This window comes from Ambystoma mexicanum, chromosome 12, assembly GCF_040938575.1.
Source record: "Ambystoma mexicanum isolate Mex_15411 chromosome 12, UKY_AmexF1_1, whole genome shotgun sequence".
Classification (NCBI taxonomy): domain Eukaryota; kingdom Metazoa; phylum Chordata; class Amphibia; order Caudata; family Ambystomatidae; genus Ambystoma; species Ambystoma mexicanum.
Window position 1 is genome coordinate 1,061,712,343 of NC_090936.1, and position 23,990 is coordinate 1,061,736,332.

Genomic DNA, 23,990 nt, shown 5'->3' on the forward strand with positions numbered 1-23,990 from the left:
AATTCTCTCTTAGCAGGTGACCCAGGATGCTGACAGGCGTGGCTGAAGTCCAGATGCAGGAGCTGACACGGTGAGCGTCCAGCTGCGAGGAGCAGAACAACGCGAAGCGTGAGTTGCTGATCGGGCGTGGTTTAAATAGCTTTGGAAGAAGTTCCAGGTATGTATCCTTCCACCGATCAGGTATGTATCCTTCCCCGACCACACCCAGGGGAAAGTAGTCCCACAGGTAAAGTAGTTCCATTCAGGCCTCAAGAGGGCCTGGATGTAGCAGCATGGTTTGCATCAGGTAAGTGCACATTAAAACACTTGAACACATGTCTAGCTTTATGAGCCTGGCGCCTAAGGCGCCAGGACAGGGGTCCAACATGAGCCTGGCGCCTAAGGCACCAGGACTGTGTCCAAAGGGCCCCAGCTTGGGCCCGCTGGCACTTCCCTGGGGGAAATGATGCCTGCCTCTGGGGATGCTGGGTCGGACCTGGCTTCTTGGAGGTAGGCATCATGACAGTACCCCCCCTCAAGGCCCCTCCCAAGGTTGTTCCCTCCGGGGGTTTTGGCTTGTTCGGAAATCTCCGGTGGAACCTTTGTATTAATCGAGGTGCGTGAACATGGTTACTAGGCTCCCACGATCTCTCCTGAGGTCCATATCCCTTGCAGTCAACAAGATAGAAGAGTTTGGACTTTAACACCTTGGAGTCTAAAATGTCTTTAACTTCGAATTCAAATTCCCCTTCAATTTAAACTGGGTCTGGAGGCTTGGACAGTCGGGTCCCTGGTTGTACTGGCTTCAAAAGTGATGCATGAAAAACTGGATGAATACGCATGTTAGACGGTAAATCCAGTTTAAAGGCCATGGGATTGATTATAGCCTTGATGGGATAAGGTCCTATGAATCTGGGATTGAAGGTTCGCGGGCCCTTGAGGGGTAAATGTTTCATTGCTAGCCATACCTGGTCTCCTACTTGGTAAGGAGGAGTTTTACTTCGGTGCAAATCAGCGTTTTCTTTATACTTTTTCTTGGCTTGCTGTAAATGAGTTGCAGCTTCTTTGAAGGCTCGGGTTATTGTGGAATGCAGATGATTTACTGCGGGCATTTCCAGGGTCAGAGGTGGATCTAGATCAGAGGTCCGAGGATGGTGACCATACAAAGTATAAAAAGGAGTTTGTCCGGTTCCAGAATGCACTGAATTGTTGTATGCATATTCTGCGATCCAAAGGATGTCTTTCCAATTTAACTCGGATTGGTGTAACATGCACCGAAGATATTGCTCGAGAGTCTGATTGGTTCTCTCGGTTTGTCCGTCGGTCTGGGGGTGGTGGCTGGTGGATAACCGCACATCTATTTGTGCTAGTTGGCAACACTTCTTCCAAAAATGGGAGATAAATTGACTTCCACGATCCGAGACTAATATGGAAGGGAAACCATGTATGCAAACTATATTCTCCAGAAATTCCTTGGCCAAGGTGGAAGCTGAAGGCAAACCTTTTAAAGGGATAAAGTGGGCCATTTTGGAGAATAGATCCACAATTACAAGGATAGTGTTGTAACCAGCACAAGGAGGCAGGTCAGTTATAAAGTTCATTGACAAGGTGTGCCATGGTGCCGGTGGAATATCCAAGGGTTGAAGTAGGCCGGCTGGCCTTTTCTTTTGACCCTTGTTTTGGGCGCAAATTCCGCAAGACAATACAAAAGACTTTGGGCCTCATCACGACCTTGGCGGTAGCGCTATTAGCGCGGGGGCTATTAGCGCGACCGCCATAGCCCCCGGCGCTAATAGCGCGGGATCAGGAGTTGGGCGGACTTGGAAGTCCCCATTGAGCCCATTTGGGAATGCCCCATTCCGCATTGGGCTCAATGGGGAAATTTCGCGCTCATAACGCCGGCGGATTTCCCGCCGGCGGTATTAGCGCGAATTCTCGGCGGATTTCACACCAGCTCAGAGCTGGTTTGAAATCCACCGAAGCCCTGATCCGGCGGACCCTTAAATCCAGCGGTAATAGCGCTACCACCAGATTTAAGGGTTACCGACGAGGTCGTGATGAGGCCCTTTATGTCTTTTCTCCAAGAAGGCCACCAGAAGTGGCGTTTGATTTTTTCCACCGTTTTAGCGATACCAGGGTGTCCTTCCATTAATGATTCATGTTGATGGGCAATAACAAGTTCTTGCAATTCTTTACTTGGCAGAAACAACCGCTCCTGGAAGTAGAGTAAATCATCCTTAACAGTGTAATGAGGACCCTTTTGACTCCATTCCAGTAAGGCTGAAGAGTCTAGAAGTTGTTTTACTTGCGTTTGGATGTCCTCAATAGTTTGCAATGAAGTTAGGCCTAAGATTCTTTGTTCAGGTATGATTGGCACAGGTTCTAAACTCGAATTGGGTTCTTCCATGCCAATCTGGGATAAGGCGTCCGCTTTACCATTCTTGCAGCCAGGGCGATAGGTAATTACAAAATCAAATTCCGCAAAGAATAGAGCCCATCGGAGTTGTCGTGAAGATTGAGCTTTGGCCGTCTTTAAATACTGTAAATTTCTGTGGTCCGTAATTACGGTGATGGTGTGTCTTGCCCCGAGAAGGTAGTGACGCCAAGCCTTGAAAGCAGATTTAATAGCCAGTAACTCTTTGTCGGTAATTGCGTAGTTGATTTCAGGAGGAGAACATTTCCTGGACCAAAAGGCCACAGGGTGTAGTTGGTTAGTTTCTGGGTCCCTTTGCGACAGGACAGCTCCCAGGGCCGAACTGGATGCGTCGGTTTCCACAATGTAAGGGAGATCTGGGTGCGGGTGCTTCAATATAGGTGCAGAGGTGAGTTTGGTTTTCAGGTCCTGAAAGGCTTGTTCGGCCTCAAGAGTCCATTCAAAGCGTTTGTTTTTCTTTAGGAGAGCTGTGATGGGTTGGACTGTTCGGGAAAATTCCGGGATGAATCTTCGATAGAAATTGGCGAAGCCGAGCATGCTCTGAACTCCCTTCACCGAGCTAGGAGATGGCCATTTGAGGATGGCGTCCACCTTTCGCGAGTCCATTCGGACTCCTTGAGGTGTCAGGATGAATCCGAAACTCCACTTCTGTGGTATGAAAAACGCATTTTTTGAGCTTTGCAAATAGTCTGTGCTGGCGCAATTTCTCAAGAACTGCCCTAACATGTTTTCTGTGATCGGATTCTGAAGAAGAGTACACCAGGATGTCGTCAATATAAACAATGACACAGACATCGATAAGTTCCCGAAGAACATCATTCATAAAGTACTGAAAGGCGGCAGGTGCATTGCACAAACCGAAGGGCATCACCTGATATTCGAAGAGCCCAAATTTGGTGCGGAATGCAGTCTTCCATTCGTCGCCTTCTTTTATACGCACCAGGTGATAAGCTCCTCGGAGATCTAACTTGGTGTACACACAAGCGTCTTTCACCTGGTCGATAAGCTCAGGGATCAGGGGCAGAGGATAACGATTCTTAATCGTTATTTGATTTAGGGCGCGATAGTCTATACATGTTCTAAGGTCGCCCTCTTTTTTCGGCACGAAGAACAGAGCTGAGGAGACAGGAGACTTGGACGGGCGAATAAAACCATTGGCTAGGTACTGATCTAAATACTGACGCAAATGCAGGTTCTCAGGTTCCCTAAGAGCATAAATCCTAATACAAGGTAGTTGAGCATTGGGTACCAGATCGATTTGGCAATCATAAGACCGATGGGGAGGTAACGTGTTAGCCTGTTCTTTCTGAAAAACGTCTTGGAATTCTTGGTATTCTGACGGTAGCTGTACAGGGGTGGAAGTTGCTGAGGCTAGACCCATAACTGGATTTCTTGGGTAACAAGTTGGTTCACAATCAGGAAAACTTATCTTCTTTGCTCGCCAGTCAATTCTGGGATTATGTGTTTCTAACCAAGGAATTCCAAGAATTACTTGAAATTGTGGGGCCTTGATCACATCAAACACGATTGCTTCCCGATGTCCATCCTGACCCACCAGTGTCATTTCAACAGTGGAATGCATTACAGGCCCTGAGGCTATTTCAGTTCCATCTACTGTAGTAATGACATCTTGGGTTACTTTCGGGCGGAGAGGGAGCTTCATTCTGGAAGCCAATTCACGGTCTATGTAATTTCCAATAGCTCCACTGTCGATGTATGCTTTTATAGCGTGCAACGGCTGAGGCTGTTTTGGGTCCACGAGCACCATTGGCATGACAAAATGCGAGGTCAAAGAGTTTGTTTTCAAGCTCGGCAAGCGGACCCCTACGCTTGTCGGGCTAGGTCGTTTCCCGAATCAGGTGTCAATAAATCGTTATCAGTGGCTCCAACCACCTTCTTAGGTGGTTTAACCGGACAATTTCGAAGAAAGTGACCGGAAGTCCCGCAATACAGACAAAGTTGCATTTGCCGCCTTCTCTCTCGTTCCTTCTGCGTTAATGGTCCTTTAACACCGCCGTTTTGCATATGTTCGGATACGTCGGTACTCTTGGAGTTAGCGTGGGTTTTGATTGGTACTCGGGTTTCGACTTGAACCGATCTGCTTTTCTATTTTGAAGTCTGTGATCAAGTCGAACCACCAAGTCTATGTAGTCTGCGCAGACCTGGGGTGGATCTACTATCTGAGCTAGAACATCCTTAAGCTCTCCGCGCAGGCCTCGATGAAACAATGTGATCCTTTTGTTTTCTGGCCATCCAGTTTCCAAAACCAGTCTATTAAAAGGTGGCAACGTAGGACAGGAGATCCTGATTACCTTGTCGTAAGGATAGCAGTTCGTTATCAAGGGCCTGTCCTTGAGAGTGTCGAGCAAACAATCTTTCCATGCTGGCCTGGAAACCCTGAAAATTCTGGAGAATGGGATCATCCTGATTTACCAATGGAATAGACCAATCGGCAGCACTGCCACTGAGGTAAGATAGTATAAAGGCTACCTTGGTCTGGTCGTTAGGGAAGGCCCCGGGTCTGCATAGAAAGTGTAAACGACATTGGCTCATAAAGACGGCATATTTCTTGGGATCCCCCGCAAAACGTTCAGGCGGGGCCAAAGGCATGTGTCCAGGTAGATTGATTTGTACCGGGTTATTCAAACCCATTGATGTGGAAGTACCTCCGGAATTAGGTAAAGGAGTGTGCCCTGCCTGGGCCTGCAATAACCTTTTGGCCAGGTCATCTGTTCTTTCCTTGGATAGGATCAGTTCTCTTTTGAGAGCGTTAGTCTCCTGGCGGGCTGAGTGCACTTCTGCCCGTAATTCCCCCAAAAGCTGGGCCAGCTGATCTGTCTCGGAAGTCTCCATAGCGCCCGGGTGGGAAATTGTGGGTAGGCTTCGCGTTCATTCACGCTAACCTGATTCCCACGGAGGCGCAGGTCTGGCTTCGAGTGCTGATGCTTCTTCAATGGTGAAGCGCAGGACTCTGAAGATGGACTCTCTGGCTCGCAGGAATATCCCCCTGTGCGTGAAAAGGGAGTATTACCTACTGACGGAATAATGCTCAAGCCTCCCACTCCCTTCCAACCCTCCACGATACCCTTCCACGATTCCCCGTGAAGTCTCACCTTAGGGTCTGGAAGGATGAGTTCTCCATCCTGCTTCTGATGCAGGGGCGCGTTGAAACCCAGTTACTTCACTGGATTGAGGTTTGATGGGAGTTCAAATAAGATTGACTATTCAGGTAAGGCGCTGTAAGAGTTCTGTAGCAAGTTCAAAAGTTCAAGCTTAATAATAATGTTCATAGTCTTATTGCAGCAAGCGCTAACGCTTATGTCTTTTTTCCCCTTAGGGGCCGGGGTTCGGAATGCTGGAGATATGGCGCCGACCCGAAGTGAAACGTGCAGTTCCAGTAAATGACAGGTAAGTTCTGGATGAGCGTTCGGGTAATGTCTTTGCATTCGCTGATTCAATGTCTTTGTCTTTTTTCCCCATAGGGGCCGGGGTCCGGAATGCCAGGAAGCGGCAGGATCCGAAATGAAATGGGAATGACCCAACAGGTAAGTCTTAGAAGGAAACTGAGCTTCTCCTATTCCCTTCCTTCTCTCACCCTGTGTTCTTGTCTTTTTCTCTCTAGGCTCTGGGAAGTGGCTGCGGATCCGGATGGTCGCTGCTGAAGATGGAGGTGCCCAGGAAAGGTGAGTGAAATGCAGCGCTGCAGCGATCGAAGCGAAATGCTTTTAAAAATGATGTCTTCTCTTTCAAGATCGTCGGTGTGATGTCTCCGTGATGCAGCTTTAGCAGGTAAGGTCTTCTTTCTCTCCAATTCTCTCTTAGCAGGTGACCCAGGATGCTGACAGGCGTGGCTGAAGTCCAGATGCAGGAGCTGACACGGTGAGCGTCCAGCTGCGAGGAGCAGAACAACGCGAAGCGTGAATTGCTGATCGGGCGTGGTTTAAATAGCTTTGGAAGAAGTTCCAGGTATGTATCCTTCCACCGATCAGGTATGTATCCTTCCCCGACCACACCCAGGGGAAAGTAATCCCACAGGTAAAGTAGTTCCATTCAGGCCTCAAGAGGGCCTGGATGTAGCAGCATGGTCTGCATCAGGTAAGTGCACATTAAAACACTTGAACCCATGTCTAGCTTTATGAGCCTGGCGCCTAAGGCGCCAGGACAGGGGTCCAACATGAGCCTGGCGCCTAATGCGCCAGGACTGTGTCCAAAGGGCCCCAGCTTGGGCCCGCTGGCACTTCCCTGGGGGAAATGATGCCTGCCTCTGGGGTTGCTGGGTCGGACCTGGCTCCTTGGAGGTAGGCATGATGACAGAAAGCTACAATCATAACCCCTTTTTGAGGAGCCTTCACTGGATTCCATTTAAGGCTAGAATTGAATTTAAAAGACTTACCATGGCTCATAAGGCCTTGTATGGCAACACAACCCATTCCCTTAAACCTCATTTGCAATCTTGGCCGTAAACAGAAACAAGATTTCCATATTGCGCTTTAAGCTAAGGAGAGCATTGAGGGTGTTCCTGACCCTGACTGTGAGACCCTGTAATTTATGCCTAGAGGACAGCCAGGGGATCAAAGATCTATTATTGCTTGTCAAGAAGATTAAAACTCTTCTATTTTAGTTACCAACACCTTCTTCCACTTTAGTTTCTCTTTCACATACTGTTCGGACTAAGGCAGTGCGTAGATATCTTTGCTGGTCGAAGGACGTAGATATGTGAAAAGCAACGAATGGAAAATGCAAATCAAAAGAGAGCCAGAATAAAGGGGCTGGGACTCAAGGTATGAATGTCTGTTTGCGCATACCCAGTACCCACTGCACAGATATCCTTAGAGAATTATTTATATAAGATGAGCCTAAGTCACAAAGCCATGTGTGCTGCCTGCAGAAGCCTACACCCAGAAGGGGCATGGTGCTTGTATGCATGTGTAACTTAGCATGAACATGCATGCACATTTTGTGACTGCTTGCAAACAAGAAGGGGGGAGTAGCTGTCACACTGACTACACATATTACATGATCAATACATGAGTGATGCAAGAAGTGGCCACGGCAGACAGTGTACATGAGGGAATAAGCAACATGGAGAGCCAAGCCCACAGGAAGTGTGTAACTCACAAAACTGGGCCTCCTGTTTCTCTCCTTACCATACCTTGCCCCTTTTTTAACCTGGTCTAAGTCGGGAATTGAATTTGGGTGACTGAGAAGAAGCTACTTGGAGTTTCTTCCTCCGTTATCTTCTTCTTCAAAATCCAAGTCTCTGACCTCTTTGCATCAGAGGTTTGCCATGACAACAAGATCAAACAAAATGTTATGAAATTCAAGTGCTATGTGTGGTAGCATTCTACCAGGTAATTGGATAAAGGTGAAAGGAAAAGTCAGGTGTGGCTTGACCACTTTGTTCTTTAGCAGTGATACTGTAGAGATCAATGTAGATCCTTTTTAATAGCCTCCTCCGCATTAGGTCAAAGGTCGTACAGATGACTCCTTGCAAGGAAAATGAGCTACTTCCCTGGGACCGAATAGCCCACAGACTTCAGAGATAACATTGCTGCTGAGGAAAACACCCTTATCATTCATCGCTCAACCAGGGTAAAGATTACTTTGCTGGCGTGTTTTCATGTCTTTGCATCCGTGCACCTACAAGGGTGCACTTGTTTTTGTTGTTGTTTTGTAATGGGCACAAGCCTCCCACGCTGCCTCCCCTTTTAATATTTACACCCCCTTACCTTTTTTTACCCTTCTACTGTGTACTCCCTGCAAAAGGAGCAAAATATATATGTTATTCTGTGAAAACAAAATCAAAATATCGAGGCTGAGTACCCCAAAAGGAAATACACCGAACACGGGTTACAAATGAACATACAAAGTACTTTATTTTATACTGAATCCAGTTACGAAGAACAGAGCAAAATCAGATAGCTATCGGCCCTCAGTACAACACAGCGAACTCCAGCGTGGTTCAGTGTGTTCAGTGAGAGACGCTGTACATTAGAATGCATTGGTCTTTTATACTCTTCATGAGCATGCTGTCCAGCCCTACTCTGGGTTAATATTCCGCTAATACATCACAGATGTAGGGTTCATGCCGAGTTTCGCACATCCACATGTAACTGGTTTGCTTTGACTACATATATCAACAAGCCTATATGTCAACTGTGTATTCTGGAATTTTCCATGCAGGTCTTCTGAAACATTAATGCAATGTAGTTTAAACAAGTGTTCTACGTTCAGTATTTGGACACATTGTCCTTAACATATGCTCGCAGATTAGTTTCATTGCACGAGTAATCCTTTATACACAGGTCAACGAAGGACAAGGTCTCAGTTCACGACCTCAACAAGTGGCCTGCAGGCAAGTTACATATTAGCTACATACAGAGGTCAAGACAGCCATGTTGTATTTCGGAATGACATCGTCCACCATTTTAACTCACAGGGTGAGTTTACAAAGCGAACCTAAAATGGCGGATTGACCTAAAATGGCGGCTTACATTGATTCTAAGGTCAGGACCTTGCAACACAGATTTCTTCGCAAGCGACTTGTTAGCAGCTTGGCGTAGGCCAATATACATATATTTATTGCGACAGGAGGCACAATATAATTTCTCATTTGACAAACCCTCCTTTTGGCCAATGCCAAGTGCTAAAACTACTTTGGATCTCCTTGCAAATAACTCCATGCATCATCGTCCATGCACCCTGAATCGCTGTCGGAAATATCTATTGCCATTAGGTCATTTGCAAAAATTTCTTTCAACACATATTCTTTGGAAGTTTTATCTGGGGCATACACTTTATGTCCTATCGTACCTATCGCTTGTGCGCAACATCCCCCTAGCATCGAACATATACTAGGTAGACACTGAATACAGCAACAAAGAAACAACGGGATTCCCAAAATAATCAGCAAGACCGAAAGTACCTTCCAACCCCAATATAGCAAGAAGTCCCAGAACCAAGCGCTAAAATCCCAGTTTCCCTCGGGAACATGCACTTCTGAACTAAGGACGTGCAGATTCTGTATTGCCTTGAAGATGGTTGGGGAGGAATCTGGTACAAAAACACAGCAAGCGGACCCCACTAATTTACACACTCCACCAGGTTCAGCCAGAATGACATCTAATGCGGTTTTGAAGTGCTACTAGTCTTATCGCCTTTTGTTCTAATGTCATATTATAGAGTATGTCCGTGGTCCGGTTAATGGTTCTCTTCAGTACTCTCGCTAGTCTTCTGATATCTTCGGAATTTGCTATCTGCCCCCAAAATGGCACAACTGATTTTGCTATATCTCCCAAGATCTGTGCTGGAGTGTCACCATTCTCATCCCGCCGTGGTCGAGCCTTTGAAACTTATTTTGTACTAGCTATAAACACCCCAGGTAACAGGATCCCTAAATAACAGGTTCCCTGCCAATCCCTCGGCAACCATGGGAATGCCACATTACCGCAGACAAAGTAGACAGGTTCATCTACATACAAAGGTCTGTTTTCACCAGTCAAATTTGCAACGTTGGCACAACCTAGAAAATCTCCCATTGACTGAGTTCCATTCCTCTGTATGCAAAAAGAAACTGAATCGGGGCTATGGTTAACAGTGTAAGAAGGAGGCATGGCATCCTTATTGCCTATCGGAGCCATCTTGAAGGAAATCAAAGATTGGAAAGGATGAGACAGTCTATCAGAAGGCCTAACAGAAGCAACATTAGGTTTACTTCCATTTGTGAAAAGCGAGTATTCCAGCGGAATCAAAACACGTTTCTCAAAACTATTCAAATTAGTGCCGTCAAAGTTCCCTGAGATGCTATCATTCCAACGACCAAAGAACAGTGCTCTAAGAGAAGCATAACAAGCAGTTGTCAAAGGTAAAGGATGAATATACCAACCTAGCCCCTTATCCCTGTGTTGCGGTAAATGTGAGCAGACCCAACAGTTAGACTTATTAAAAATGGCCTGCGTAGCATTCATGATAAGTTGCAGAGTATTATTGTGGTACCTTTGTCTATGCTGAGAGTCCCTAGGGGACAGAGTATGCAAATGTACAAAGGGAGTAGGAACAGCAGGTACATTTTCAGTGGGCAACAAGGATTCTAAAGGATGCATTTCCTCAAGGTACCACAATCCTAAAACAGTGACTATTAAAAACCCAAATATCATTATGAAAACACAGCAATATGTTTTCGGGGCAAAGGCATATTGTCCATTGTCCCGGTTGGTCACCCCCTCATTTACAAGTCCCATACGAGCGGTAGCGGTGGCAGGCATTGTAATCTTCAAACGGAAACCCCCAATGTTCGTTGCTGGTGACTTCCCGGCAGCGCAACTTCTTAGTCCTTCCACAACCCTAGCCAACAGAATCCCCTTTCTCAAATTTGGGCAAAAACAAGCCCTCAATGATCCTTTCCTTCTTCGAATGCACAGCTGAACCGTGCCGTAAGTCTATCAGATGCACAGCAAAACCGTGCCGTAAGTCTATTTTCTTGGACGCAGATTGTACCTTGCTTTTCCTGGTACTAATTGATCCAGAAACAATGTGTTGTCACTTACCGTTGGAAGCAAGTTTCCGGATGCAAAACTTTTGGAGAGTGTGGAGACAAAATGACGGCTTCCCCAAGCCTCGCGGGCTCAGAAAGATTCTCCGACACACTCTCGGCGCTATTTACTGCTCTGGGATCGTTGGTTGCAGCATTAGCGAGGGGTTCTGTTTCTTCTGTAACGTGTGGCACTGGGTGAGGAAGTTTCTTGACGTGGGACGCGTGGATCCATTTCTTTCTTCCAGAGACCCGCACTGCTGTTTGGGTGACCAACATGACCTGGAACGGGCCACGCCAGCGAGGCGCAAGGCAGGAAGAGTGCTCAAATGCCTTGATGAGCACCCAACTTCCAGGCCGTATACTGTGGCCCGGGCCCGCGTATCGCACAGGTAAAGCTTCTCGTACCTGGTGATAAATCAAATACAGGTTTATAGTCAACTGGCTACAATAATCTGAGAGTAATACATTTTCAACGTTCCTCAACTAATTGCATTTAGGAAGGTTCCAGATATTGGCAGGTCTCCCCATTACCACCTCAAATGGAGAGAGCTCAGTCTTAGTTTGAGGGGTTGTACGCAAGGATAATAACACGATCAGTAAGGCGTCCGGCCATTTTAATTTAGTGCCGGCACACATCTTAGTGAGCTTGTTCTTGATGATACCGTTATGTCTTTCTACTAGTCCGGCGCTCTGAGCATGTCTGGACGAATGGAACCGTTTGTCGATCTCTAATGCCGCACATATCTGCAGAATTATAGCAGCGACAAAATGTGGACCATTGTCCGACCAGATAACTCTTGGTAGCTCGACCCGCGGGAAGTACTCCTTTAACATGGTTTTCGCAGTAGTCATGGCTGTAGCATCTTTAACGGGGAAAACCTCAACCCATTTACTAAAAGCACAGATGACCACCAGCACATATTTTCTATGTCACATCGTTCCATTTCAATAAAGTCAAAGTGGATAACTTCAAAGGGGACAGGAAGTGGCCCAAAACTTCCCCTTGGAGTTGCTGTCCCCTTTCCCACATTGTGTTGTAGGCAAATCATGCAATCCTGGACGTAGCGCTTGGCAATTTTTGAAATTTTGTCATTTGCCTAAACGTTTTCTAACATCTTTGTCATTTTCTGGGCACATACATGCCTAGGACCATGGGCCATGATGACCATCATCATTATATACGCGTCAGGGAGTAGCCATTTCCCTTCAGCTATGTCCACCCAGCACCCGTCATTATCAAGTTTCCCCAAGCCTTCAGCCGACCTCTTGGATTCTTCTAACGTGGCATCAGCTTGGATATCCCTCACAGACCCAACACCCTCATCCATTGCATAAGCATTTACAGTCTCCCTTGAAACATACATCTCCGTAAGGGGATCGGTAGCAGTTTGTCTAGCTATCTGATCAGCGAAAGCATTCCCTTTCCCTATGTCATCTGTAATCTTTCGATGCGCTGCACATTTCATAACTGCTTACTGAGTAGGGAGCACAAGCGCTGAGAGTAGTCGTACTATTAGGGAGCCATGTTGGATTTTAGTGCCATGTGAAGTTAGGAACCCTCTCTCCGACCAAAGTCTCCCAAAGTTGTGAACCACCCCAAAGGCATACTGACTATCAGTATATATGTTTACTGCAAGCCCTTCGGAAAGTTCACAAGCTCGGGTCAATGCTATAATCTCTGCGGCCTGCGCAGAGTTATGCGTGATTCTCTTGGTTTCCATGACCGTGCTTAATGTGGTGATTGCAGAAGCAGCTGTGGATGTACCATCCGGAAGTTTGAAGCAGGAGCCGTCACAGAACAGCTCTCCTTGCGGATTATCCAAAGGAGTGTCTTTCAAATCAATTCTACCCTTTGTTTCTTGTTCGGTAGTATACAGACAGTCATGTGACTCTTCATCGCCGCAAGTAGTATCTTGCGGAAAAGGTAGGAGTTCAGCCGGATTAAGAACACAACACCTCTTAATTTGAATGTGAGGAGCAAACAAGATCAATTCATATCTTATCAACCGTGCAGAAGTGAGGTGTTGCATTTGGGTTCGGTTCAGTAGAACATCTACAGAGTGAGGCACCATCAGGGTTAGATCATCACCTAGGACCATTCCCTCACTCTGTTTTACAGACGCAGCAGCAGCAGCGACAGCTCGCAAACATCTTGGCAAAGCGCATGCTACAGGATCAAGGGTGGAAGAAAAGTAACCGCACAGCCTATTCTTCCCTCCATGTTCCTGCGTTAATACAGCCAAAGCACATCCATCACATTCATGCACAAACAACACAAAGGCCTTTTCATAGTTTGGTGTGCCCAAAACTGGTGCAGAGCATAATGCAGTCTTAAGCAAGTCAAACGATTGCTGGTGTTCCGCGTTCCACGGCAATGGCGAAGAAATGCCCTTCTTTGTCAAAGCCAACATCGGTTTGATCACTAGTGAAACATTTGGGATCCACAACCTACAGTAAGAACCCATACCTATCAAGGCTCTAACTTCCTTCTGTGTATTTGGGACAGACATGCCAGAAATGTGTTTGATTCTTTCAGGTGTCAATCTTCTTCCCTCCTTTGACAGGAGATAGCCTATATAGGTGACCTCCTGGCAACAATATTGTAACTTTTTAAGCAAAGCTTTGTGACCATGCTTAGCTAGATGGATAAGCAATAACACAGTGCCCTCCTTACAGGCGCTCTCAGAGTCTGCAGCTAAAAGCAAGTCATCAACGTACTGAAGCAATGTACAAGTAGAGGGCAATTCAAGGGTATCAAGTTGTTCTTTCAAAGCCCTACTATAGATGCTAGGACTCTCTGTGTACCCTTGAGGTGCACAAGTAAATGTGAACGAGCGTCCCTCTAAGGTGAACGCGAACAAGTATCTACTATCCTTGCATATAGGAATACTAAAGAAAGCATTCTTTAGATCCTCAACACTAAAGTAAGTAGCTGTAGCTGGAATCATGGTTAAGATTGTCGTCACATCAGGCACAATTGGAAATTGTGAAGCGACGACTTTATTAATGGCACGTAACTCAATTTTGAAACGGAATGGAATTGCATTATCGCCTTTTTTGTACACGGTCAAAATCGGACTATTACACAAACTTCCTGAAATTTCTTCAATCACCCCGCGATGCACAAAATCGGAAACAATGCATTTCAAAGCTCGCTCGCCCTCAACTGAAATCTTATACTGGGGAATGCGTGGCAGCTCAATTCCGTGTTTCAAAACTATCTTAACAGGTTCAATCTGTAAAACACTAACATCATTGTCGTCAACAGCCCATAAGTTCTCTGGTACATTAATGAATTCTGGCGGCAAAGGTCTAGTCAAGAATTGCGAGACAGAAAATTGCTGTGGTGAAATTGTCAAACGCACTCCATCAGAAGAACAATAAATCACTGCATTCAATTCTTTTAACAGGTTCAACCCCAGCAAATTCTCTCCACAATTTGAAGTCAACATAAATGGACAGTGGTCCATAAAGGGACCCAAAGAAATAGGTACCGGCGAAGAAACTGGACAAATAACTGGTGTGCCAGAAAACCCTACAAAAACATTGGTTTGCCCTGACAGTGGAATGTTTGGAACCAGTGAATGATCAATGGAACACTTCTGTGCTCCAGTATCTATCAAAAACGGATGTTTCCTATTTCCCACCACCATTTCAACGTAGGGACCTTTCTGATTGACGGGAATAGGTGTAGGTTCCAAACCCTGCATCGGGCAATCCTAACGAAACAGCATGTCATCAAAAGGAAGCTCTTCAGATAAATATGCAGCAGAATGATGATCAAATATGTTCCTCGCATCCACACTCGGAGTCTGATTATCCTGTGAAAAAGGTTGCTGAGGATCCTGTGTAAACTGACCTCTACAAGGGCCCCCAACACCCGGGCGACCTCTGGATCGTCTACCCATATTCCCAAATGTTTTATTCGACCTTTGTCGAAAGACGGGGCATTGTGCACGCCAATGACCCTCTTGACGACAATAGGCGCACTGGTTAATGTTCACAGAACCCAAGGGCACATTCCTTTGTGGGACATACTGACCTCTAATCTGAGAACTACCCCCTCTGGGGCCTCTAACAATTTGCTGTAATAGCACTTTAGTCTTCAAATCACCTTTTCGTTTTTCAACTCTATCTTTTTCATTATTGACACGGTTCTCGTAGTACGGAGCCATGTGCAGTACTTCTGATTGTGACTTCGCCTGCCAATCGCTCTTAGAAGATATAATTTGTGACTGGATGTCAGGCAGAACACCACGCACAAATTTGTCCACAAATAACCTTTTCCCAGACGCTGTGTCTAGGTCTTGTCCGCTGAAATCCGAGAATACCTGTTTGAACCGATTAAAGAACTCGGTAGCACCCTCAGACTTTCCTTGGACACAGGCCGTAATTTTGTCCCAAATAATTCTTTTCTCTGGAATTATAGTTTTCAATTTTGCAATGATTCTATCAGGCAAAGTTAGCATCACCTGAGGCGGTCTTTCACCAGCTGGCCTTTCTCCATCGAGTCTAGTTATGTTCACCCATGTATCTCCCAACCCTGGCACGTCGTCTATAGTTCTAACTTGTTTCCACAAATCTACGGGCAGGAGTACAGGGAATAACAAATCAATATCGCCTAAGGTGAACACTGAGGATTGCAAGACAGACTCTATTTCTTTATAGAATCCTGTCGGATTGTTCCTAATATCAGGAATAGATTGTCTAATAGTATTCACTTCCTGTCTTGAGAACGGGACGTGAACAAACTGTGATACATAATGTGCGGGAATGTTCACAGCAACTATACCCTGTGCAACATCGGCCGCAACCTCAACCTTCGGGACAAATGTCAGAGGAACCTCTCTCATAGGCAACTGAGAAGTAGGTGACTCCGAACACTTACTAAGCAACAGATCTAAGTCGAGCGCTAAAGCAGTCGAAGAAGTGTCAAGTGAAAAAGCTCTCTTATAAATACTCAATAACTCTGTGGGACAACTAATCTTTCTTTTTACACAATCATCCTGTAGGTACTCTATCATTACCTGTATCACTTTCCTCTGCATTTCTGGCGTATATTGACTATATGTGTCATATACTTCAACTGGAGTTATCGACATATCTGAAATCCATCTAAGCGCGTCCTTCGTACAAATTCATGCTTCCTCAGATATCGATTTACGACAAGGAAGGAACCATTTCTGTACATACATACTTTCCCCCTCGTCATCCTCATTCTGCAACTTTTCTAACTCCTTTCTATACCCAAATAACCTCTCGACATGCTCATTTACTTTCTCCACCGTATCTTTAGAAAACGCTAAAGTATTTAGATCCCTTAACCCTTGTGGGAGATCTGTATTATTTAATTTTCCCCACATTACACATAAATGAATCCCTATTCCTTCAATAGAAACATTTTTCTCAGGAAAATTATGCATATTACAAAGTGTGGCAAAAACATTAGCTTGATCATCCCTCTCCATACAATGCTAAGCCCATGCAATCAAATCACGTTTCTTCTCTGGTGGTACAGTATTGCGAGTGACAACCTTCGACCCTGCACCTCGATCGACTACAAGCGGCTCACGACCACTTGGAAGAGAGGGAGCAGGCAAATTTAATGGAGGTACTGTAACTGGTGCGATAAGAAGAGGTGGAAGAGCTGGAGGAAGGGGAACATTAGGAGGAGCAGGAACAATGGGAACAACAGCAGGTATAGCAGGAATAGCAGGAGGATGAGGCAAAGCAGCAGGAAGAGGAACATACGGAGGTGGCGCAGAGGCACCAGGCTTTCGTTCATTTAACAATTTGTCTATGAATTCATCGGAAGCATGGAGGTCTTTGGAAGGATAGATTATCTGAATTCCAAGTGAGAAAGCCCTATCCATATTCCTAGTCGATTCAGAATGTTTATCTTGGTCATACAATAATGCCTTTTCGGCGTTCGTCTTATGACGGCGCGCATGTTTTCTCTACTTTTAAGTTGTTGCAACGCTTCTTTTTTCCAATTCTGCAAAACATCAAATGCTGCAGGTCTAGCCTTTTTCTTTAATAGAATTGACTCTAAACACTCAATACGAGGGATTTCAAAACTACCATTGATTGGCCACTGAAGTTCGGAAGGCATGTCTGGTTTGTCTGTGCCAAATGTCATTAAATACTATACTTCCAATGCCATGCTTACAGTACATAGTACATGCCGGCGAACCCTCCTGTGGTGCGGGATGGCTAAATTCCAAAGATTGTCTATCGCTGCGGAACAACGCCCTGAAGCAGGTAGACAATTTTCCAGGCATATCAAATTATTGGTGTTACCTGGTCAATAATTGTGTCTGCAGATACAATGCGCCAAATTCAAATTATCAGGGTTGAATTAAGAGTCGGGTCACGACTCACCTGAACAAACCTAAGGAGGTCCGATCGGATTTCAAAGAATCTTACCTAACTAATCTTACCTCGTGTATGGTGATTTTGGCAAATCTGACCGCCTCGATAAGTGGACCCTTGTCAAGATGCCGTCTCGGACCACAAGCTAATCGTCCAGGGATCGGGCCGTGCAGTGCTGCTGAGGTGTCGCGTCTCGTTCAGTGGGGCCCCTTTTTGTCCCACCGTCCGATCCCGTTCCGATAGCCTGCGTCAACCTTCAACAATCCGGCATCAATCTTGAGGGTCCCTATTCGGGCGGCAACTGTGAAAACAAAATCAGAATATCAAGGCTGAGTACCCCAAAAGGAAATACACCAAACACGGGTTACAAAGGAACATACAAAGTACTTTATTTTATACTGAATCCAGTTACGAAGAACAGAGCAAAATCAGATAGCTATCGGCCCTCAGTGCAACACAACAACTCCAGCGTGGTTCAGTGTGTTCAGTGAGAGACGCTGTACATTAGAATGCATTGGTCTTTTATACTCTTCGTGAGCACGATGTCCAGCCCTACTTCGGGTTAATATTCCGCTAATACATCACCGATCTAGGGTTCATGCCGTGTTTCGCACATCCACATGTAACTGGTTTGCTTTTAATACATATATCAACAAGCCTATACGGCAACTGTGTATTCTGGGATTTTCCATGCAGGTCTTCTGAAAGATTAATACAATGTAGTTTAAACAAGTGTTCTACGTTCAGTATTTGGATACATTGTTCTTAACATATGCTCGCGGATTAGTTTCATTGCACGAGTAATCCTTTAAACACAGGTCAACGAAGGACAAGGTCTCAGTTCACGACCTCAACAAGTGGCCTGCAGGCAAGTTACATATTAGCTACATACAGAGGTCAAGACAACCATGTTGTATTTCGTAATGACATTGTCCACCATTTTAACTCATAGGGTATCTTTACAAAGCGAACCTAAAATGGCGGATTGACCTAAAATGGCGGCTTACATTGATTCTAAGGTCAGGACCTTGCAACACAGATTTCTTCGCAAGCGACTTGTTAGCAGCTTGGCGTAGGCCAATGTACATATATTTATTGCGATAGGAGGCACGATATAATTTCTCATTTGACACTTCCTCCGGCCTACTTATATATGTACCTTTGCTACTCTTCTTTCTTTCATAATGATGGGAAGCCCTCCCTACTATCCCACCAACTATGTACTCTTGCCCTTTATTACCCCTCTAATGCTTTCTTCCTGAAAAAGGAGCAAAAACAAAGCAAAGGCACGGATGAAAAGGCAGAGGTAAATGTTGTGATCGAAAGACATGCCACCATTGTTTCTGATTTTGCCTTTGATTGCCACTTAAGTTTGCAACCCTTTCAACATTCCAAACGTTCACATCACTGGTCAGAACGTTGGATCCATGCCAATTCACTAAAGCTCAGCTATTGAGAAACAAATCTTGCCAACCACTTTTCCACCAGGTGGCCTAAACTGACCTCTCCTCCTCCTTACCCACTATGTCCACTTTCTGGCAAATCCTTCACCCCGTACCTTTTCCTGTGCTGCTCATACTCTCACAACCCAACCCCCTTACCACTTTTCCTGGTGTCCAATTCTCCCGCCTGAACAGATACCAAAAGCCTGTCCTCATTCTTTACGTGCCTGCCCCCATGTTCTGTTTCCTAAACAGGGCACCACTGACCCTCCCTTTCCCTAGCAGTCAAATACCTTCCTTTCCCTCCTTGTTTATTGAGTTTATTCATTAATTATTCATTATAGCCATGACCCCTCCTTGGCCCAAACCTCCTGCAATAACCATTGTCAATCTGCACCAGCACCCTAATTATGCACCCCCCTTTTGGACCATCCGCCCCCAAACTTTGTTCATCCCACCTCGTCCAAACTGTACCCCCTTAATCTGCTACACCCACCCCCACTTTTACCAAAGCTCTTTTATCTACTTCGAACCGTCTAACACATTTTCCTCCCCGCTAATACCTCCTCTGAGCCCTAACATGTCCTTGTCAACACTTAGGCCCCTTCGACCATCTTTCCTGTTTCCCATTTTTTTCTTTTTTCTTTTTCAATTATTATTTATTTACTTCTTTCTTTCTTTATTCGTTTCCTTTTGAAACACCCTCTTGCCCTTATACCCCACACCCCTCTACTCGCTGCACTCAGACACCACCTACCCCAGCCTACTGCTGCCACCCGCCCTTTTCTTCTTAAAACCTGAAACTCCTCTGCTGCTTCCCTTGTTATGATGTCTCTTATTTATTTATTTAATTTCCTTACCCACTAAAGCCCTAACCTGTGTGGTATACCTGCATTAAGTTTTCCTGTGGACACGCCCTGTTCTCCTCTATCCATCATATGGTCTCCCATCAGGTACCCCCACCCAATGCTGCAACCAACTCTTTTCCTTCACATATTCCTCACTTCAACCGCAACTTTCTCCCCTCCTCTGCCAGTCCAGGTGATACCCTATAACCGTAAACCAGACCCAACCTCATTCTGTATGGGGCCAACATATTGAACAGCATCCCATGGCTATCCACCCTTATATGGGTAATCCCCTGCCCCCATCACGACCATACTCAATTGCTCCCCGCTCCTTACCCTGCACCCTTCCTTATTACTCCCCCACTGCACCGGGGGCCGAACTTCTCCCTCCGTCCATGCAGTTTAAGTCCCCCCCAAGCAGCAACTTCACCCCTTCCCCATTCTGTCAATGTACCCCTGTGATCACCCTTGTCAATACTTGCTCCCTTGCTCTAGCCACGCGTCTCCCATGCTGTCCCCCTTTTCCCAGTTGCCATACACGCTTCTTCTATCCGTGCCTGCTCTTTGTGACCCACCTATCTTCCTTTAGCCACCGCTCCACCATGTTCACCTTTGCAAATGTTCCATATCCTTGATGTTTCCATCACTGCACCAGAGGCCATCTGTGTACCCCCGTCCATACAGTTCCATCTCAACGCTGTTCCCCCCACTGCACCAGGGGCCATCCACATACCACGTCCATGCAGTTCCAACTAACACTGTTATCCCCCCACTGCACCGGGGGCCTTCCACGTACCCCAGTCCATGCAGTTCCAACTCACACCGTTCTCCCCACACTGCACCAGGGGCCAACCATGTACCCCCGTCCATGCAGTTCCATCTCAATGCTGTTCCCCCCACTGCACCAGGGGCTGTCCACGTACCCCCATCCATGCAGTTCCAACTCAACACCGTTCTCCCCGCCACTGCACCAAGGGTCAACCAAACACCACGTCCATACAGTTCCAACCACACCCCCTTCTACTTCATGTAGCATCGCTGCCCGCTTTCGCCCCTCCCCCTTGTGCGCTGCTCTTTCTCCGCTCCTTCACCCAAGCGCAAAACCTGATATAGCTCTTTTGCACCTCACTATTTCGTTCTTTTATTTTGTAAATCCTCAATTCCTTTCTCTTCTTTTCCTCTTGCCTTTTCCCCTTTTATTATTTCTTTATTTTTCCCCATAGCATCCTCTCGGTCCCTGTGTCGAAAAAGTATAACTCCCCACCGCACAATGTTCATCTCCTCCCCTTCCTCTCTCGTTAACCGTCTCCAAACTTCCCCCTTTAAAATGATAATTTCTCCCAACTTTGATCATCCCAGTTCCCCCATTAGCCTAAAACGTTTTGTTGACCTGTATTCACCCATCTTAACTGTCACCAAACTCCAGTGGCACCCCCACCCACTTTGCCTTAAACTCACATACTAACGAGGTACGATAACGTATTACTGTGATGCCGTTCACGCAAACCCAGCAACTTCTTGACCCGATAATGTTCTCCTCTCCCCTATTCCTTCATATAGTAAACCATTTCCACCCTGTCACCTCTACCCCTCACGCGGCAACCCTTCACCTGGAAAATTGCTGGTTCCCTACTTCCTCTTGTCCCTCACCCCAGTCCTGTCCCGAGTGGGACAACCAATAACTGGGCAGTAAAAAGGCACCTGCCAGTGTGCAGTTTCGACGCATTCCTAAACCGCAAGGCCCAGAGGGGCCATACAACCATCACACCCCTGCATCTTGCTCTGTGCCCGGTCTTATACCTCGTGCCAGAGTATGCCAACCCCTGTTTTCCTTTAACCTCTACACTCATCTCTCACTTAAGCAGTCCCCCATTAAACTAACCCAATCTTCACTTCAAATAGACCAAAATGATCTTCCCCCATCCCTCCCTCTCAAGCCCTCCCCTCCGTCACCGCCAATACCATTTACACAGACCTGGGATTTTGGGGTCTGGTATCAGGAAACGTTTGCGAGAAAGGGCATATCTCCTCCTGACCTCGAGGTGCCCAAAAGCACACAGCAGGAGTTTTAGATTTATAAGCCTTGTTGTAAATGATAAAAGCCTAAAGTCTATAATCTTTCCATAACTTTGTCTCAGTGTCATCATTTCATGTGGTTACCAAGTGCCTTATGTTACTACTCAGCCTAACTAACCACGGCGGCAGGATAGCTCTGCTGCCTGCTAGCGGCCTGCAGCCCAAGTTCAGGGCTTGAGCGGAGTGTACTTAATATTGCCATTAGCACCTATGGACCACAGACATGGGTGCTAAGGCTATGTTTCATTTTTTAGAAAAAAGGAAACTTACATATTGGAGCTGTGCTAGCGGCACTGTACATGGTCAGTCTTTTTTTGTCTATGGAGAAGCGGGATATAAGCAACACTGACAACAGATGTGGATTGGAATAAACCAAATCCTTATCACCCACGACTGCTTTGCGTGGTTTTACGGGGCTGTGCTTTAGGGCAGATTGAGGGACCAGTGTGGTGTAGAACTGTGGGCGTGTGCTATGCAGCCGGAGTAATTCTGAGCATTCTGATTGGCTAGCGCCCCGCCCAGAGTGCTAATGTCAATTTGACTTTGCCCAGTAAATCTATTGTTAGTTGGCTCACTTCTTTGTTTTGTTTTTTTCTTTTGTTACCAGATTCCTCTTCATGTGACCTGCACAAGAAGCCCGGCTCTTGGGAATCCTTTTTAAATCTTTTCCGAACTCGGAACAAAAACGTCCACCTGCGGATGACACGCTCCACGGAGGCCATGCCCTCCGGTACGCTTAGCGGGCTCCAGAAGAGACACAGACGCAGACTGTGCCCGCGCAGCTTCCACCAGAGAGTCCGCTGCATCGACACCACTGATAATGACGGCGCCATCTCAGACAGCACGTCCTGGGGCGAGAGCGAGGCCGAGCCGGAGCTTGGTTTGCCCACGGGCTACAACAGGACATGCGCGGTGAAGCCCAACCGGAGCTCTTACGTGCTCCCGAGGTGCAAGTCCAAACCCAGCCGCGAATACAAGGCGAAATGCACGAGGGCCTGGCTGGCGCAGAACTGTGCCCTCGGTGGCAGGAGCAGCACCGAGGATCATGTTGGCAAGGGCAGTTGTCTAGATAACACCCGCCGGCCTAAGGGCCAAACCCAGCGTGTACTTTGATGTCATCTTTGATCAAATAAAGCCATGTTCTGAGAGTAACATTGTCAATTCTTCAAATAATGACTTTTCTTGAATAAAGGCATGTATATTGTAGTAGTAAATTAGGCAATGCTAAAACTAGAACTGATCAAATACATTATGATGAAATCAACAGTAAAACCACAAATCATAAGAACAGGAAATCAAACCCTCTATACAAACATACAAGAGCAAGCCCCAAAGCTCTGTACAATCGCCACCAACAAAGTTAAACAAATTCTAATTTCTCTGTAATCTAAACCTGATAATATAATGGTGTTGCCCGGCCCACTGATAGGGCCTTCTAGGCTCACAGATCCCGGCGTGACAGTCATGTGATTACTTTGAAATGGAATTGAATAGAAATGCTAAAACTACTAACAACGAAATCATCCATCTTAATGTCTATTCCTCGCAGTGACATTTAAAATGACGTGCAAATGGCAACGTGCTACAAGTCTCGTGATTCTCGACCTTTCCATAAAATATATATAACAAAGCAGATACAATCAAGCAATTAACACAGCCTCCAGTCATCTTGCATTATGCTTGCATTTTTCTCTTAAAGCTCATGCACGTGTAAGGACATTTCTGGTTGTCAGGCTCACTTGATCACATGACATTTGGCATGATAATTTAAACGCTTCCAAACATGAATTAATGCCGTTTATGAAATGTTCTGGCTGACTCAGCCAATCAGGAACGTGGATTTCACGCACATTCCGGGCAATGTTACGCAACATTTGCTTGGAATGTTCGCTCTTGCTTGGCTGGGCCAAGCAGAAGAGTCCCTGGTGCAGCAGTCCTCTCCAAAGGATGCTGATTATCACGCCCCCCCACCTTATCTGTTCACTCTCATTTGCTGCTCCTTTCATAGCCCATATGCTGGCACACCCTTCTTCCGGCTCTAGCAGTGCGCCGGCACCTACCCGCCACACATTCTGTGGCACAGCCTATGTGGCATCCCCAGCATGGCCATGTTTCCATGACCACACACAGCAAAGAGGACTAAGCATTGGGACTCGCAGTGGAATTTGGCGGTGGGGCAAGATTTTGGCCACCCCTGGGGGACTAATAGTTTCGTCCAGGATGTTAAGTCCCACTTTCGGGCACCTAATGCAGAGAAATTCTAGCATCCCTGGGTGCTTAGCTTCATTAACAGGAATGATGCATAG

General features: G+C 46.2%; 1 protein-coding gene across 1 annotated transcript in view; it reads left to right on the forward strand.

The window, feature by feature from the left end:
• The window catches only part of LOC138513095 (uncharacterized), a 145,782-nt gene extending 122,946 nt beyond the window's left edge, over positions 1-22,836 (forward strand). Inside the window, exon 3 of the mRNA XM_069627765.1 lies at positions 22,292-22,836. Within this exon, the coding sequence (XP_069483866.1) occupies positions 22,292-22,797 (506 nt within the window). The 3' untranslated portion in view covers positions 22,798-22,836. The remainder of the gene's footprint in view (positions 1-22,291) is intronic.
• The last annotated feature ends 1,154 nt before the right edge of the window (positions 22,837-23,990 follow it).